At 40.7% G+C, this 17,499-nt stretch overlaps 1 protein-coding gene across 1 annotated transcript in view; it reads right to left on the bottom strand.

Annotated features, from left to right (window-relative positions):
- Window positions 1–17,499, bottom strand: part of LOC128855461 (protein timeless homolog) — a 163,465-nt gene that overhangs the window by 101,909 nt on the left and 44,057 nt on the right. The window contains exon 5 of the mRNA XM_054090387.1: window positions 6,498–6,683. Coding sequence (XP_053946362.1) covers window positions 6,498–6,683 — 186 coding nt within the window. The remainder of the gene's footprint in view (window positions 1–6,497; window positions 6,684–17,499) is intronic.

Raw genomic sequence — 17,499 nt, 5'->3', positions numbered from 1 at the left:
TATGTAAGCATAATTTGAGCTAAGTTTTTCAAAATAATACTCCATCACACGGCTGTAGTTAGCAACACAATTGAATAGTGTACAAAACAAATTGGCGCATTGTTGTACACAAACATTTCTTTAACTTAAATTTTTGTTGAAAATTCTCCAAGAGAAACTTTTAAAAACATCACAAAATAAGAATACTCTGGTACAGTAGAGGAACTTGGGGCAAACCCCTAAACAAATTGTATTAACGGCGACATGCAAAGTTTAGCAAACTACAAGCAACAAGCAACTGGCGGCTGTCCACAAGACTTCTGCCAGAAGTGGCCTACCAGAAGACTGCCCAGCTTAGACTTCATAACTATTTGGCACAGTTGAGCGACGCAATGCACAGCAACAATGCACAAATTAAAGAATGGATAAATAAGTGAATGAGCGGGTGAGCGGGTGAGAGCAACAAATGACAACATTTTTATAAAGCGCCATTGTTGGTATGCAGAAACTAATTTGGAAGTAACCAAAACAATTTTAAAGAAATTTTTGTTATACCAACAACCAGCAAAATGCACGTACGAAGGGTGCACACAAAAAGGGTATACAAAAAAATCTCACGAAGAGAAATTGCAGTGAACCAAGTAAATTGTCTGCCAGCTAACGGATAGCGCCTGGACCATATGCAAGCGCACCAATGAGCGATGGCAAGGACGACAACGATGTTGTGATGAACACAACGTAGGACGATGAAGACAACAAAATACTAGAGTATAAAGAAATTTGCGAAATTTCGTTAGTTATGAATGGACAATGCCACACAAAGCGACAACTACAATGGACAATCCTACTCGTAGTAGAAAGCTGAACAAAACAGCAAACAGCTGCCGTCGCAAGGGGCATGCTGAGCAATGAAGTGCAACACCAACGGCCGTCCAATTGCGCTTGGCCTGCCTGCCTGGTCGCCTATTCGTCTATGCGCAAGTGAAGCACTGAAACAATAGAATCTTTGTAGTTTCAAGCGGAAGAGAATAAAAACAAAAAAAATACATTCACCAACTTTCGACCACTTCCGATTGTTGTTCTACCCCCTACCAAACACAAAGAATCATGAAACAGTTCAGCAGTGCGGAGCGAGTTGGGGGACAAGGGTCTAGACAGTATTGTGGTTGGGCTGAAAATCGGATGTGAGTGAAAGCATTTTGTCAGAAACTTCCGCGCGCGCACTAAATAAATTTAATGTAGCAGCAGACAATAAAATTTGACCAAGAAGTACATTGAGATCGTTAAAGTGTGGGCAAAAAAAAAAAAAAAACCAACAAGCTTTCTTCTGGCTGTTAAAGTAGAAGCGAAATTTTTTTATTTATTTTTTTTTTTTTCATTTTATTGGTTTGACCAAGAGCGACTGTAATTTTCAATGTACAGTAACTCTTAAAAGTAGAGGTGTGAAGGATTTAATGAAAGTGCAATTGGAAGTTTATATTTCGTTAGAAAAAATGGCTCTGAAGTAGCTGCACCGTGGATTGATGTAAACTTATGAAGCGAGCCAAATTGATCTAAAAAATTAAGCTAAACAAGTGAATCTTGTATTATCCAAGAGAAGTACATAGAGTCCGGCACTCGAAGTGTAACCAATTAAAAAGGGGCATAAATTTAGTTTGTGAAATTACTTTTATTCAATTCAAAGTAAAAAATGTAAAAGTACAAATTTAAAAATCAACTTTTTTTTCCTCGATATGACCCCTTTTTGCCTTGACTATGGCCTTGAGACGGCCCAGAAACGAATCCCAAGCTGCCCGAATGTGACTTGCAGGTATTTTGGCCCACTCAAGGACAATGAATTTTTTCCGCGCCTCGAGACTAGTGAATCTTTTAGTTCGTACCTCGCTCTTCAAAAAATGGCCCCAAGAGAAGAATTTATCGGATTCTGAATCTCAATGAATCTCATGAATTACTTGTTTATGAAGAAAAAAATTAGGCGAAAGCAATGGAAACAACCTTATTTACTTACTTAGGTGGCCATAACAACCCGTTACCGAGTTACGGCCGAACTCACTAGCTCTCTCCAGGCGCCTTTGTTCCGCGCGCGCCTTCTCCAACTCTGTACACCAAGCGAGCATAGGGTTTACTCTACCTGGTCTTTCCACCGGAGCAATGGTCTTCCTCTGCGTCGGCTCCCTTGGACTTCGCCCTCGAACACCTTCTTTGCTGGAGCTTCTTCGTCCATACGCACGACATGCCCTAGCCAACGCAGGCGTTGGATGGCGATGCGTTGAACTACGTCAATGTCGGCGTAGAGCTCATACAGCTCGTGGTTCATTCTTGAACGGTAGTCTTCGCCAACGCGCACAGGACCGAAGATCTTGCGAAGAACTTTTCTCTCGAACACCCCAAGAGCGGCTGCATCGCTTTGTGACACTACCCATGCTTCTGCGCCATAAAGCATAAAGCCTGGAGACATGGGTAGTGTCACAATGGAAAAAACCAATCACATGAAATTACACGCACACAGACATACTTTCTTGCCAAGGCGTCTACCGCATAAAAGCACAAATAAACTGCATTCGGGGGCTTTATATAAATTTGTGGTTCCCATTTTAACACACGGCATTTCGTTTTCATTAGTGTGATTAGCTCAAATCTCACAAATCACAATCCCACCAAGCCATTCACTGAATTTTCACAAACATGAAATTTCTCCTACTTCCGTTTGTTTTGTATTGCGAAAGGAGCTGACGTCAGACTTGTCAAAATCACGAAAAATAAGGTAACTGTTTTTCAAAGGCGTCGCTTTAGATACTCAATTCGCCTTGCGTGAATACCATTCGGTGTACGTAGATTCGAATCTGCGTGCATGAAACACCAAAATAATAGAAAAAGCTTTCCTAATATTGGTCGCCCCTTGGCAGACAATGGCAAACCGCCGAGTGTATTCCTGCCCCGAAAAGGCTTCTCATAAAAAATATCTGCCGTTCGGAATCAGCCTAGAATTGTAATAGGACTATGAATAAGTTCGTTTCGGTTTTACAACAGATGGCGTAACTTGATTATTATTCCATCGATCCACATTTCCAAACATTCATTGGAGAGCTACTGTCGTAAGGCACAAACGTCAGTATAAGTTTTTTATTTGAAGCGTAAACAACAATATTTTTACCACACTTGAAAATGTCGAATTTCGTGCCAAATAATGTGTTTTTGCGGGGAATTCTTCTTCATTATTTTAATATGAAGAAAAAAGCAGCCGAAAGTCATCGTATCTTGGTGGAAGTTTATGGTGAGCATGCTCTATCTGAGCGAACGTGCCAGAAGTGGTTTGCACGCTTGAAAAGTGGTGATTTTGGCTTGGAAGACGAAGAACGCGAGGGTGCGCCGCCAAAGTTCATGGATACCGAATTGGAGGAATTGCTCGATCAAGATCCGGCTCAAACGCAAGAAGAGGTTGCAAAAACTTTGGGAGTTGATCAATCAACCATTTCCAAACGTTTAAAAGCCATGGGAATGATCCGAAAGGTAGGCCATTGGGTGCCGTATGAATTGAAGCCAAGAGACGTTGAACGCCGTTTTATGGCATGCGAACAACTGCTTCAACGGCACAAAAGAAAGGGTTTTTTGCATCGAATTGTGACTGGCGATGAAAAGTGGGTCCATTACGACAATCCAAAACGTCGGGCAACGTATGGATACCCTGGCCATGCTTCAACATCGACGTCGGCGCAGAATATTCATGGCCTGAAGGTTATGCTGTGTATCTGGTGGGACCAGCTGGGTGTTGTGTATTATGAGCTACTGAAACCGAATGAAACGATTACGGGGGATGTCTACCGACGACAATTGATGCGTTTGAGCCGAGCACTGCGAGAAAAACGGCCGCAATACGCCGATAGACACGACAAAGTTATTTTGCAACATGACAATGCTCGGCCACATGTTGCACAAGTGGTCAAAACATACTTAGAAACGCTCAAATGGGATGTCCTACCCCACCCGCCGTATAGTCCAGACCTTGCGCCATCCGATTACTATCTCTTCCGATCGATGCAACATGGCCTGGCTGACCAGCACTTCCGTAATTACGATGAAGTCAAAAAATGGATCGATTCGTGGATTGCGGCAAAACCGACCGAATTTTTCACAAAGGGAATCCGTGAATTGCCAGAAAGATGGGAAAAAGTAGTAGTAAGCGATGGACAATATTTTGAATATTAAATTTGTAACCATTTTACGTCAATAAAGTTTCAAATTTCGAAAAAAAACCGCACGAACTTATTCATAGTCCTATAGGTCCCTCCATTTGCGGAACAACACCAAGACGCACCACAAATTGGAGGAGGAGCTCGGCCAAACTCCAAAAAAAAAAATAATTTGTCTTAAATTTTGTATTTCGAACGGGTTTTCATGTGCCGAATCGTTCAAAATGTTGCAGAAAGCCTATGGCGAGTGTCTTTATCAAAAACACAGGTCTACGAATGGTATACGACTTTTGCAGAAGGCCGAGAAGTCGCGGAATCTTTGCCCCGATCTGGTCGCCCATCAAAGTCTTCAACACGTCGACAAAGTCAAGGAAATCGTGCTGGAAAACCATAATTTCAGTTTGAGGCAGGTAGTTCGTGACCTAGCATGTCCCACGAATCAATTCGCAACATTTTACACCATCAATTGGGCATGAGACGCCAAGACACGTGGCTGTTCGACTCGTTCCAAGAGAGTTGAATTTCTTTCAAAAAATTCATCGGAAGAAGTTGGCTGAAGACATGCTTGAGCAAGTGGATTCGGACCCAACGCTAATCCAGCGCATGAGCGCATCATCACAGGTGATTAGACGTTGGTATATGAGTTTCACATGCAAACCAGTCAACAAGCGGCTGAATGGCGCTATCCACATGTGCCGAAACCCAAAAAACCACGTCGAAGTCGGTCAAAAGTAAAAGTCATGCTACTCATTTTCTGTGATTATCAGGGTATTGTGCACTCGAAATTCGTTCCAAATGGTTCTACGGTAAATAAAGAATATTATTTGGAAGTTGTGCGACGTTTGAGAGAGAATGTGCGTGTGAAAGAGCCCCGTTTGGAAACGCACCGTCGCACAAGGCTCATATTATGAACACTTTTTTGACCAAAAACTCGACAAATATCATCGAACAACCACCGGATTTAGTCCGCTGTTACTTTTTCCTTTGGGTCAATAGAGGCCATTAAGGAGAATTCGCTGAAGGAGCTAAAGAAGATCTCTTCAAACAAGTTTAAAAGCTGCTTTGATGATTGGACTAATCGTTTTGAATCGAATGCAGCCTATTTTCAAGACGACAAAATTAATTTTCCCGATACTTTTTTGACATAATGTAAATGGCACTATTAACAGTTCATTCTTCATTTTCTCCAAAACTTGCACTGAAACCGACATTCTCAATTGCAGTTAAAATTTTTTTATTCCACTCTTTTTAAAAAACGGTTCTGAGCTGTTGTATTTGCGCCGTCCCATAGCATGTCGGCATCTGCAAGCTCGTGCAACATCGACATTACCCAAGGAATCTTTGGTCAACCGCAACCTCTGCTCCCTTGCGGGTTCCAGTGATGCTAGCTGGTAGTTTTCTCAATGTGTGACCTATTCATCGCCACTTTCTGCATTTATTTTACCCCAGGAGGGGTTCCTTATGCGTTGATCTCCACATCACCTCGTCAATTATTGCATGTCTTGCTTTTTCGTGGTATTCGTCTTGGCGATGTTGTCTGTCCGCCCTCGGTTGCATTTTTTTTGTTGCATTGGTTTTTATGAATAAGTGAAGAATTTCAGAGAGTTGGAAAATATTCAAACACATTTTTGCGAATTCCTCGCCCAAATCTACGACTTCTCCTAAGTCACTCACAAAAAGTTCACTCTCATTCTCGTGTAATTCACTTACTTTTTCTACACACTGTTAATGCAATGAAAAAATATTTGCCGCAACGTTGTCAAGAGAAATACACTTTGCGACCCAAACCAAACTGAAAAAAGATATGACAAACTAGAAAGAATGCACAAAATGGAGCACTTAAAAATTTAATGCGTTCTTTGAGGTTAAGTCATAAAAACAGAATTTAACGACTTGCACCAACACAACAATACCGGCGAGAAAGTACATGAAAAGTGCAACTCAAAACAATACTAAATCACTCAAATGCATTTTACACGTCTGCTTGTGAAAACTCGCTAGAAAAAATAAAAGAAATAGAAAACTTAACTTTAGCTCCGAGGAAAATTCGCAGAATTTGCAGAATTTTTCTGCATTTCATTATTTCGAAGTACGTCCATTTTACGACGTAGAATAGCAACCAGTGGTCAATAAGCTGATTCCAGCTGACTTACACTTGACTACAATACAGACTTGACTGCCCTCAACGCCCTTTCTCGGGCGGGCAACAACAATTCATATGCCTGTCAAACAAACCAGCTTTCATCTAAACTGGCGTCCATCAGTATTCCAACTCAACTATTTTAGCCAATATATTTTTACTCGTATTTCTGCGGCTTTTCTACTCACCTCACCAGCTCCAGTTGCATTCCGCTCAGCCGATTGAATTCCATGAAGAATCGTATCGCCCACAAAAGGTACGAATCATCATGATTGCCCGTACCAGCATTGCGTTCCAACACTCGCCTGACCTGACGCACCAATGTATTGTAAGCCGAACGCAGGACTTCAATGCAGAACTCGCGCAGACACAAACTGCAAAAAAAAGAAGCAGAGCATAAATAGATTGCAAGAGAAATAAAATTGGAAAAAAGCAAATACAATGGGATAAAGAATAAAGGCACAAATAAGTATGAATAAGAATGAACTAAATTGAAGGCACGAAGGCGTGCTTAAATGGGATTGTATCGCAGCAGGTCGCTGAGGTTTGCGATTTGTGATGAAACTGCCACATCCGCCGTGGCATATGAAAGGAATGCGAAGGTATAAATGATATAAATAAATGAATGTTTAGCATGAATTATGGATTAAATGGCAGAAGGTATTTACATTTGTGGGGGAATAGGAAAAATAAATTGCTTTATTTGTATATGTAAGTAATGGAGAGTCTGTGCAATTACGCTGTCGTATTTACTATTTGTAGTATCTGTACGGAGGTAGTGAATAACCACGTAACCATACAAGAACAATTCTATGTTCTACTTAACTGCTCTAATTTTATTTTATAACAAATTGTTGAATAAACTTTATTTAATCATAAAAGATTGCAATATGATTAAACTTCTTATATGGAACACAGGATAGTTTTGGCTAAATTGAAGGCAAATGCATATCGTTCCAATTTTCAGTGCCCGCTATTCAGCATTGAAATCCAACGGTGCTACTTTGGACTAAATAGGCAATTCCCGGCTGCATCATCACGTCAGATCGTGGAGCAGATAAAGATGTCAACTGCAGGCTAAACAAAGCAAGGACGGCATTCGGGCGAATGCATTCAATATGGGAGAGTTGAAGAAATGATTGCCTAAACCTTCTCAACACGTTAGGAAACCTCAACATAGTAACACTAGGCTGGATTCCGGAACATGAAGGACATGAAGGAAATGAAATGGCTGATGACCTTGCAAAATAAGGAGCAAGTATGCAACTTACTGGTCCTGAGCCTTTCTGTGGACTCACAAAAGGCCACATTAATAAATTCCTTAGGAAATGGGAAGAAAGAAAATTTGCTGCACACTGGCTAAACTGTGCCGGTCAGCGTCAAGCCAAACTATTCCGAAGTCCCAACAAAGGAATATCTGACAAACTTCTCTCACTAAACAGAGTAGATCTGCGTCTTTTAACAGGATACCTTACAGATCACTGCAGCCTGAGGTATCATCTAAATAATATTGGTCTATCCAAGACCAATGTCTGCCGGTTTTGCGAAATGAACACAGAAAGCTCAGAACATGTGCTTTGTGAATGTCCTGCGTTGGGCAGACAGAGACTTCATCACCTTGGTGGTATCGTAGTATCTCCATGCAATCTTTGGAACAACAAACCCAAAATTGTGCTAAAATTTTTAAAAAGGATAAAACTTTGGGGTTATCAAAATATGCTTTTCACAATAGATCAGCTCTGGTCGCAGTACGTAATGGCCTTCTAATAATAATAATAAATGGGGGAATTCGCAAATCTCCAGGCGCACTTAACTACGAATATTCGGCTCATGCGTGAAGTCCGTATTGTTGTACCGTAGCGAAACATGGCTGGTCTCTAACACCATCACACAGAGGCTAGAATCTTTCGTCGACAAATGCCTCCGCATCATCTGTAGAATATTATGGGCAAACACCATCAGCAACGACGCGCTGTGGAGATTAACGAATAAGAGGCTTAGAAACCCACCAGATAGCATCACAGCAATCGGACTGGACTGGAACCCGCAAGGGAGCAAAGGTCGCGTTCGACCAAAAAATAGGTCGATGTTGCGCGAACCGGACATCTCCCGAGAGGAGTGAACAAGGCAAAAAAAGGTAATTGAGTAGTAAATTCCTCTAGCGACGAACAAAACTAACTCTCTATAAGTCTCTCATCCTGCCCATCCTATCGTATGGCTCAGAAGCTTGGACGATCACAACACCCGATGAAGCGTCCCTTGGAGTGTTTCTGCGGAAGATTTTCGGTCCGTTGTACAATGAGCTGTATGAGCTTTACGAAGAAATAGACATAGCGCAGCAAATAAAAATCCAGTGGCTTTATTGGCCATGCCCGAATGGATACAAACGCTCCGGCTCTGAAAGTATTCGATGCAGTACCAGCTGATGATGGTAGCAGAGGAAGAGGAAGGACTCATTTGCGTTGGAAAGATCAGATGGAGAAGGACTTGATTTCACTTGGTGTGTCCAACTGGCGCCGATTAGCACGCGAAAGAAAAGACTGGCACGCTGTTAAACTCGACAAAAATCGCTTAAGCGGTTATCGCGCCAATCTAGAAGAAGGAGAGTGCCCTCTGTTAATGCTGACACCTTCCAATCCGGAATTCTCACTTCTTCTATCCGAAATCCTTTAATAAGTACAGGTAATGTTCTATTAAAAACTTGTAATCTTATATAAAATTGGGCATATCGTAAATAGTGGTAAGAAAATAATGACAATTTTTCTTATTGTTAGATTTTAACAGCCGTTAAATTTATCAATGACATCCGGATGGCAAGATATACCTACAATGAGGCTTGCAATGCGATCAGGTGTCGTTTCACGGCTTCCAAAAGACTGTAAATTATCAAGCACCAAATATAAGGTGGCGCAAAATTAATCACCCTATCGGAGGATTTATAATTTTTACAAATGGCGTCGTGTATCAATCATATTTGACACTTGTGAACTAGACAGCTGCTGCATACAAGCAGACAAAATATGAAGGGATTTACGTCAAAGGAAGATTTCCATCATCCAAAATTATTATTTTTTTATTTAGTAAAACCGTTGTTCAAAAACAAAATTGGATGATTAATTTTGCGCCTCCTTGTATATGCGAAACTTAGGCTCAGCTATACAGAAATACTAAACCCGGAAACTAGCATTAAACTATGAATCCGGATTTTCGTCAAATAAGCGAGACCCAATTTTTGGCTCAGTGGCTACATGAAAAATAATTAGTATTAATAAAATTAGGAGTTTGGCCGAGCTCCTCCTCCTATTTGTGTCGTGCTTCTTGACATTGTTCCACAAAATGGAGGAAACCATAGTTTTAAGCGGATTCCGACCGACATATGATTTTTATGAGAAGTTTCTTTATGTCAGAAGTACATTTGGAGGTTGCCATTGCCTGCCGAGAGGCGATCGCTATTTGAATGGAGATTCGAATCTACGCACTTCAGGTAGTCGCGCACCAATCCATTTGGCTACGGCGGCCGCCTGTACAATACCGGACTGGTTTTTTGATTGCTTTATCACTGAAGATGAAAAATGGGTCCTGTGTGATAGTCTCAAACGCAAAAGGCTGTGGCTCTCTCCGAATAAACGGACACGAAGAACTGCTAAGACAGATTTACATCCGAAAAAGACGAAAGCTGACGAAAAGCAAGAGTAAATATCGTTGATAAACAGAGCAAAAAGAAGCGGGCACAGAATACTATCTTGCGGAACCCCACAGCAAGCAACGAAGGGAAGAGATCTAACGTTGTCGATGACGCCCAAACAATGGCGATTCTGCAATTAAGATGAGATCCAACTTAAGAAGGCTGAGTGGAAGTCAATATAGGATAATTCTTTTATTAGTAATATGTGGGGAATCAAATGCCTTAAAGAAGTCGGTATAAGCGGTGGCAACCTGGTGCCCTGATTGGAAGGCAGCGATACAATCATCCGAAAATACAGCTAAATTAGACACTGTTGAAGGGCCCGGAAAGAAGTCATACTGCTCCGAACGCACCATGTTTCCTGACAGCAAAAAGCAATTTGTCCTGGATGATGCATTCAAAAAGCGTTGCAGTGGCCTCTAGTTACTAATATCGTTTTCATTACCACTCTTGAAAATGGCTGAAACGAAAATCAATTTCCAGGCACCAATAAAAGTACCCGAAGTTAGTGATTTGTTAAATATTAACAATAAAGAGTAAAGCAAAGAGTCACACTGCTTGAATAACACCGCAGACAAACCATCAAAATCAGTGTTTGAAGAAGATTTAAGACGAGTAATACCTCTGAAGACATCTTCAGTGGACAATACTAGCTTGCCGAAGTCAATAGGTGGCTGTAGGTATATCGAAGAAAACATTTGCCTCACTGTCAGAGGCCGATGCAAAATTTATTTTATTTATTTATTTATTTATTGTCTTTGAATGGATACATTCTTACAGACTATATTAAGCTAATGTACAATAGTTTATTAGTTACTAAGAAAAGAACGATTTAAGATGATTGACTAAGATGCCATACGGCCATGTAAAATCAGCACCAGAAGAATTGAAAAACATATTTAAATCTGAACATGCCCTAGGAATCGGAGCATTCATCCCATAGTTGGTTCTCGAGAAGCCAATTTTAAAGGTTTCGTACTGTCGGAGCCTCATATTGGGTATGTTAAATTGAATTTTACTTAAGAGGGAAGGACAATCAATAGATCCAGAAATAATACGAATAATAAATGAGCACGATAGAATAGACCGTCTGCTGTCAAGTGGTTTTAAGTCAATTAGTAAACATCGAGAGCGGTACGATGGTACAGGTTCAGAAAAGTTTAAAGATCGGAGCGCAAAACGAAGAAAGACTTTCTGCACTCTCTCAATCCGATTAGACAGACCTATTTGGTACGGTCTCCAAATAATAGCGGCATACTCTAATCTTGATCTAACAAAAGCACAATACAATGTTTTGAGAGTGTGTGGGTTGGTAAATGCAGAACAATTTCGGCGAACGAATGCTAGCATCGCATATGATCGTCTTATGACGTGGTTAACATGGCTGGTGAAATTCAGCTTAGAGTCGAAAATAACGCCTAAGTCTTTAATTTCCTCAACGGATTGCAAGGGTAAGCCAGCAATATTATACGAAGTATGCAAAGTGTTGTTTGATTTAGCATATTTTACGTGAAAGCATTTGCTAATATTTAGTGACAGATGGTTTAAATAGCACCAGTTCCGGACATTGTGCAAGTCGGTTTGCAACTTTTCAGAGTCCCTAACACTGTTAATCACCGCAAATATTTTAAGATCATCAGCATACAACAAGTGTTCTGCAAATGAAAAGCAAGAACCAATATCGTTAATAAAGAGTATAAAGAGGAGGGGTCCTAGAATACTTCCCTGTGGGACACCGGAGGATGCAATAAATGCACGGGATGTCGTATTATCGACGGCTACAACGCAGTGTCTGTTGGACAAATATGATTTGATCCAAGACAAAAAAGAACTCAGCAAAGACACTAGCGGCCTCGGCTGGAGTATTAGCAGCTTCGTCACCATAAAAAATTACCATATTTTCCATTACTTCTTTCTCCAATACAAAGAAAAAATCTAGTCGTCGTTTTCTTAAAATTTTCAAATAAATTACATGTATATGGTCCACCCTGTCTGTTATTAAGCATCTTCAAGCTTGCTTTCATTAAGTTCTTATTTAGTGTTATTCATATACATTTTTTTTAATAATTTCTCATAGCTAAATGTTGAAAAATTACTTAAAACATAACACTGACCTTTTAACTCACACCAACTAATCAAAACTTATTCGCAGCTCTGATTGAATTCTGAATTTCAAATGGCACACTTAATATTTCAACTGAAATGATAAATGCCACAAGGTCAACTTAAGACTTACGAGTGCTTTATTTTCAGCCACTGGCAGAGTGCAATATTTTCAAAATGCTTAAAAATGCATTAGAAAGGAAAATGAAAACGAAAACGTTTCGCCGAGCGGACGCGGCAAGGGCAAACGCTTATTTATGATACGAGTAGCTTCAAATACTTCAAGCGCACATGTGCAGTTATAATTTGTTCGTATGCCGTAGTGTAGAGATGTGTGCAAACCAATACGGCGCCAGAGTATACGCGTAAGGGGTGTGACTGACTTCGGAGAGCTAAACTCTAAATTTGGGGTAAAATAAAAATATGATTGCGTTTTTTTAATATTGTTTATTTTCAATATGCTTTTATTTTCCAACTATTTAGTGGATCCTGTAAGGCGTTTCTTCACTGCGAACAGTTAAATTAATAAATGGTACGCATAAAAATACAGATCGCATGGAAGCTATAGCAACTCGCACTTCGAACAGTTTTGACCAGTTTTCTTCTTTTTTAATGGTAATTTTTTGTTTCTCACCAAAATTAGAAATATTCAGCAAATTGACATCAAAATTTCAAATTTTTAATCAGAATAAAACAAAATTGGGTACGCAGTTTTATAGCCCAATTAAATTCAATATAATAAAATGTGAGTTTGAAGTTGCTACAAAATCCCGTCGATTTTTTACAGCTTTTTTTCTTGATGGTCGTGCGTATTTTCTCGATATAACAAACCCACGAAATTTTGGTTTATCACAACTCAACGAGAATTTTCAGCCGCTTCAAATTTTCACTTTATTAGACTAAAATTTGATGGAATGCGAACTGGGTACTGCAAGTTTTTTAGAGCTTCTGATTAAAAATTTTGAAATATTGATTAATAGTTGTCGAATTTTTATAAATCTTATGATTATGTTGGCCTCCTTGTAGCGGGGATGAGGCTTAAGTGACGATTTAACCCCCATATCATGAAGGCTAACTCACCAAGAGCTAAGAGGGAAGCTCCATATGGGGATTGGCTAGCCATTCATACTTGGAACGCCGGAATTGGCTCCAATCCCCATGAGGAGATCACCATAGTGATACTCTCCCTAGTTGTTCCTAACCCTGGCATCCCATCGTATCCTTCCCCTGCGCCCCCCCTAATTCAGGTTGTTATGCGTTACCGTGCCCACTGGATGATTTACAGTCAAGGGTATCCAGCTGTATTATAACAGCGCTCATCTGAAACTGGGTCACCTCTGGAGGTAGAATGACCTTGTCATGGTAGAGGGCACTGCCATGGTCGACGTTTACCCTTTCGCCCCCTAAAAAGTTTAGTCCGCCACGCTTGCCATGTCGAGCAGCACGGGCGATCATGAAATGCATAGTGTTTAAGAAAATCGTAGCCTCAGATAAAGGCAGAATTAAGACAAGACCCAATACTACAGGAAGGTCAGGTTTTTCGATAGGAAAGACCACACACACGAGTGGTGCCAAGACTGTAACTAAGCCAAGGCCCAGCTCTCACTCCGTCTCTTCAGGGGCTGCCTCCGTGGCAGGGAGGCCCATTACTGGTCACCATCCCAACTCTATTTCAAGACATTCCATCCACGTCTGGTGCCAGAAGCAGACCCCCCCTCGCAACTAAACTCTCGGAAACCAAAAACTTAAGACAAGCTGGGCTTGCTGTCTCCGTCATTCCAGGTGACACGGGAACTCCAGAAGGAGTAACACCCCTAACAACGTCGGCGGCATCGGACCACATAGCACATCCAATGGTTACTGGAGCTCGCCCTCCTGACACAATCACAGCCCCCGGTAGTACCCACCCCCGAAAGCAAATTAGTGCTTCAGAAAGGTACTATCCCACCAAGTGTTCAGTCTTAGGGATCCGGGAGCGACTGCAGAATATCAAATTAGAAGATCTGACGGAGGAATAGTCAGACTCCGAGACGTGGGCTGAAGCCGGCCGAAGATCGGGAGAAGGCTTAAATGGAAATGGAAATTCGAAAGGGAAGCGGAAAAGATCGAGTGAGGGGACCTCGGCTGAAGCCTAAAAAACTAAGGTGTTCACCACTCAGACACCTAACACCACGTTGAAGAAATCTTTTGCGGAAATAGCAAAAGAAAGCCACATAAGGGTGGTGATTGCTCGCAATTCCCATAACGATGCGATCACGCAAGCAAACTGGGGCCTGATATACAGCAGTCTCGGGAAAGTTTACAGAGACATCCCGTAAGAAAATCCAGGACTCCTACCCAGTTTCTCGGATGTGGGTTGGCTTCAAACACGCGTCAAATTAATTAGTTGCACTGATCAACGATCAATTGCAATAAAGCGCATAGGGGAGCCTTGGCTGGGGGCCCGCCTCGATGTGGTCCTCCGAGAAGTCATCGCCAATCGGCCAAGATCCAGAGCCTGGATACCAGACTTCCACACCGACCCAGAGGAAGTGTTCGAAGTGCTCATACTAGGCAACCCTGAGCTACCTACCAGCGATTGGAAAGTAGCAAAGATTGCTGAAGTGGATGGCAAGAGAAAGCTAGCGGTGATCATCTTGAATGAGGAATCACTGGATCCACTAGCCAACCAGAAATGGAAGGTAAATTACGGCTTTCAATCACTGACACTCTATGTCTACAGACAGGATGTGGCCAGTAAAAGCGACTCCGCAAGAAACAGGACCTCATCTGCGACGGAGATCACGGTTGCGTTAGACAATCACACAGACGACGAGGTGGCATCCAATTTCGGCATGGTAGGCGAACTCTTCTGAAGGGTTACTCTAACCGCTTCAATCTCTCGGAATCGCTTCAATCTAACCTAATGCATAATATTTTTATACAACACAATTATTTAAATAAACAAATAAATAATTAAGTAAGCAAACATGTTAAAATGTTAAGGTGAGATATTTTGTTTTCCCTAATTTTTAGAAAACTTTTGATTATACAATTTTATGGTGCATTAAATTTTGAAAAAGTTAAGTGCAAGTTTCAAGTACTTCCAAAAATGCGTTGATTTTAAAATTTTGAATTTTCGAAAAAAAAATTTAATAGGCGGTTTTCAAGGCGCATTCATTAAAGGTGGTGGCTCTATACCAACAACACTTTTCAGTAGGTTTGATTGTCAAAGTAAAATATTGGGAAACTAGAAGGCTAATAATAAATTCGCCTTGTTTCATTCTAAGCTGACAGCCACATGGACACGGCGAAAGAAAAAAAAACAACTCAGCTGATTTACCAACACCTCCTTTAATAGATTCGCCTTGGCAGTTTTATATTGCACTGACAGTTTGAAGTGCCTCAAAAGTCGCGTAGATTTCTAACGATTTTTTTGTTGCATTAGTTTTCAATTTTTTTCTTAAAAAGCACTTCTTTATAAGCAAGAAAATTTTATCACTGTAAGCAGAACAAAAATTTCTACAGCCAATGCGGTTTTGAGGCACTTCAAACTTTTCTTTATTACAGTAAAATTAATGGGTTATAAAAATGCCTATTAATGTTTTTTTGTTGTGTGGTTGAAAAATCTCGCTTTGATGCGGATTAGTGTTGTGAGCTGCTTGGACGGTATGTAGAAGAATTGTCCTGGCCACTCCCAAGTGAATCATAACCAGAGTGACAGTCCCCACTTGCATGGACTTCTACATATAGAACCATCCTCCTTTTAGACATTCGACACTATCCTTCAAAAATATTTGAAAACAATTTATCCAAATCTTTAGGACATACCCCTTAACACTAAAGTTATCAACATTCTTCTCCCACGTATGAGCAGCCACACATGTGGCGGAAGTTAAAGAGCTACGGAGATTTTACTTGAAGAAGATACAAATTAAATAAATAATAAATACAAGTAAAAGTGAGTTGAGTATTTTCTTTTGTTGTGCAATAAGAGGTTAAACCAAGGAGATTCGTATGTGTTTGCGAGTGTGCGTTGCCGACGGGCAACTGCATCCATTACAATAAAAAAAAATAAAAAAAAACCATTACAAATTAAATGATCCATAACGCAGAGCGAAGTAGTTATAAGAGCAAGTAACATATACGTACTTGTATGTATACATATTTAGATATATTTATATGTGTATGTCTGCATTAAGCATCGGAAGTCTATGCTCTTATGAGGTGATATTGAGTAAAATTAGAAAAATTTGCTTACATCGGCTATTTGTTTAATTAAAAAATAATGACGGCAGCAGCACGGTAAAATACTCTGTCAACAGGCGAACCCCTCAGCAAGGGATCTTATCCCCTTTGCTGTGGTTACTACTTGTCAACAATATCCCTACCAAATTCAACCGAAAGGGCATTAAAGTAGTGACGTATGCGGATGTCATAGTGCTTATGGTTTCAGGAATGTTTCCAACAATAATCAGTGAGATTATGGAAGGAGCTCTGGTATTACTCAGCAATTGGGCCACAGACTGTGGTTTAAGTGTAAACCCAAGCAAAACTGAAGAGATGATATTCACTAAGAAAACCAAGATACCAAACTTTAGTCTCCCAAAACTAAACGGCGTTAGTCTTACGTTAGCCCAACAGACAAAATGACTAGGTGTTATCCTAGACCCTAGACCCCGAATATAGCACTTTACACGTGTAAGAGATCTGATGTAAGGTAAAAAATGGGGTATCCAACCAAAACTAACCAATTGGTCCTACACAGCCATTGTAAGGCCAATACTAACATATGCGGCACTAGTTTAGTGGCCTGCAACAGAAAATAAATACAATAAAACTAAGCTGAACAAGATACAAAGAACAGCGTGTGTCTTAAGCACAGGAGCGCTCAATGTATTGTACTAACTCATCCATTTCCATTGAACTTACATATAAAACCAATCGCCACGCGCGAGTTATGTTTCCAATTATGAGGAAACCTTTTACAATCATAAATTTCTATTAAAATATGATTGTTTTCTTTTTCATAACTTTATGTGTGGGAGCGGGGCCATTCCACATAACTCGCGTGAGTTTCAGAGACATTGGAAGCTGGTCAACAAGATCGTACGCTCACAGCAAGATACTCCTACAAGGACCCTCGCTGCTCAAAAACAGATCAGACTACACACTCCCCGACCTTAACTTCAAGAAAGCCTTTACGGTATGTTTTCCACCGAGAGCCGAATGGGGCGAATTGAAGGTGATTGAAGATTCGATATTGAAATCTACACAGACGTTTCTAAGATGAACTGTTGTGTGGGAGCTGGCTTCCATTCGGAGCCGCTCAACCTATTTCAGTCAATTCGACTTCCTGACTATGCCAGCGTTTTCCAGGCAAAACTTTTAGCGATCAGAGAAGCATGCAAACAGGCCATTTA

This window comes from Anastrepha ludens, chromosome 2 (assembly GCF_028408465.1).
Source record: "Anastrepha ludens isolate Willacy chromosome 2, idAnaLude1.1, whole genome shotgun sequence".
Lineage (NCBI taxonomy): Eukaryota > Metazoa > Arthropoda > Insecta > Diptera > Tephritidae > Anastrepha > Anastrepha ludens.
This window is presented reverse-complemented; position numbering and strand designations above follow the sequence as displayed.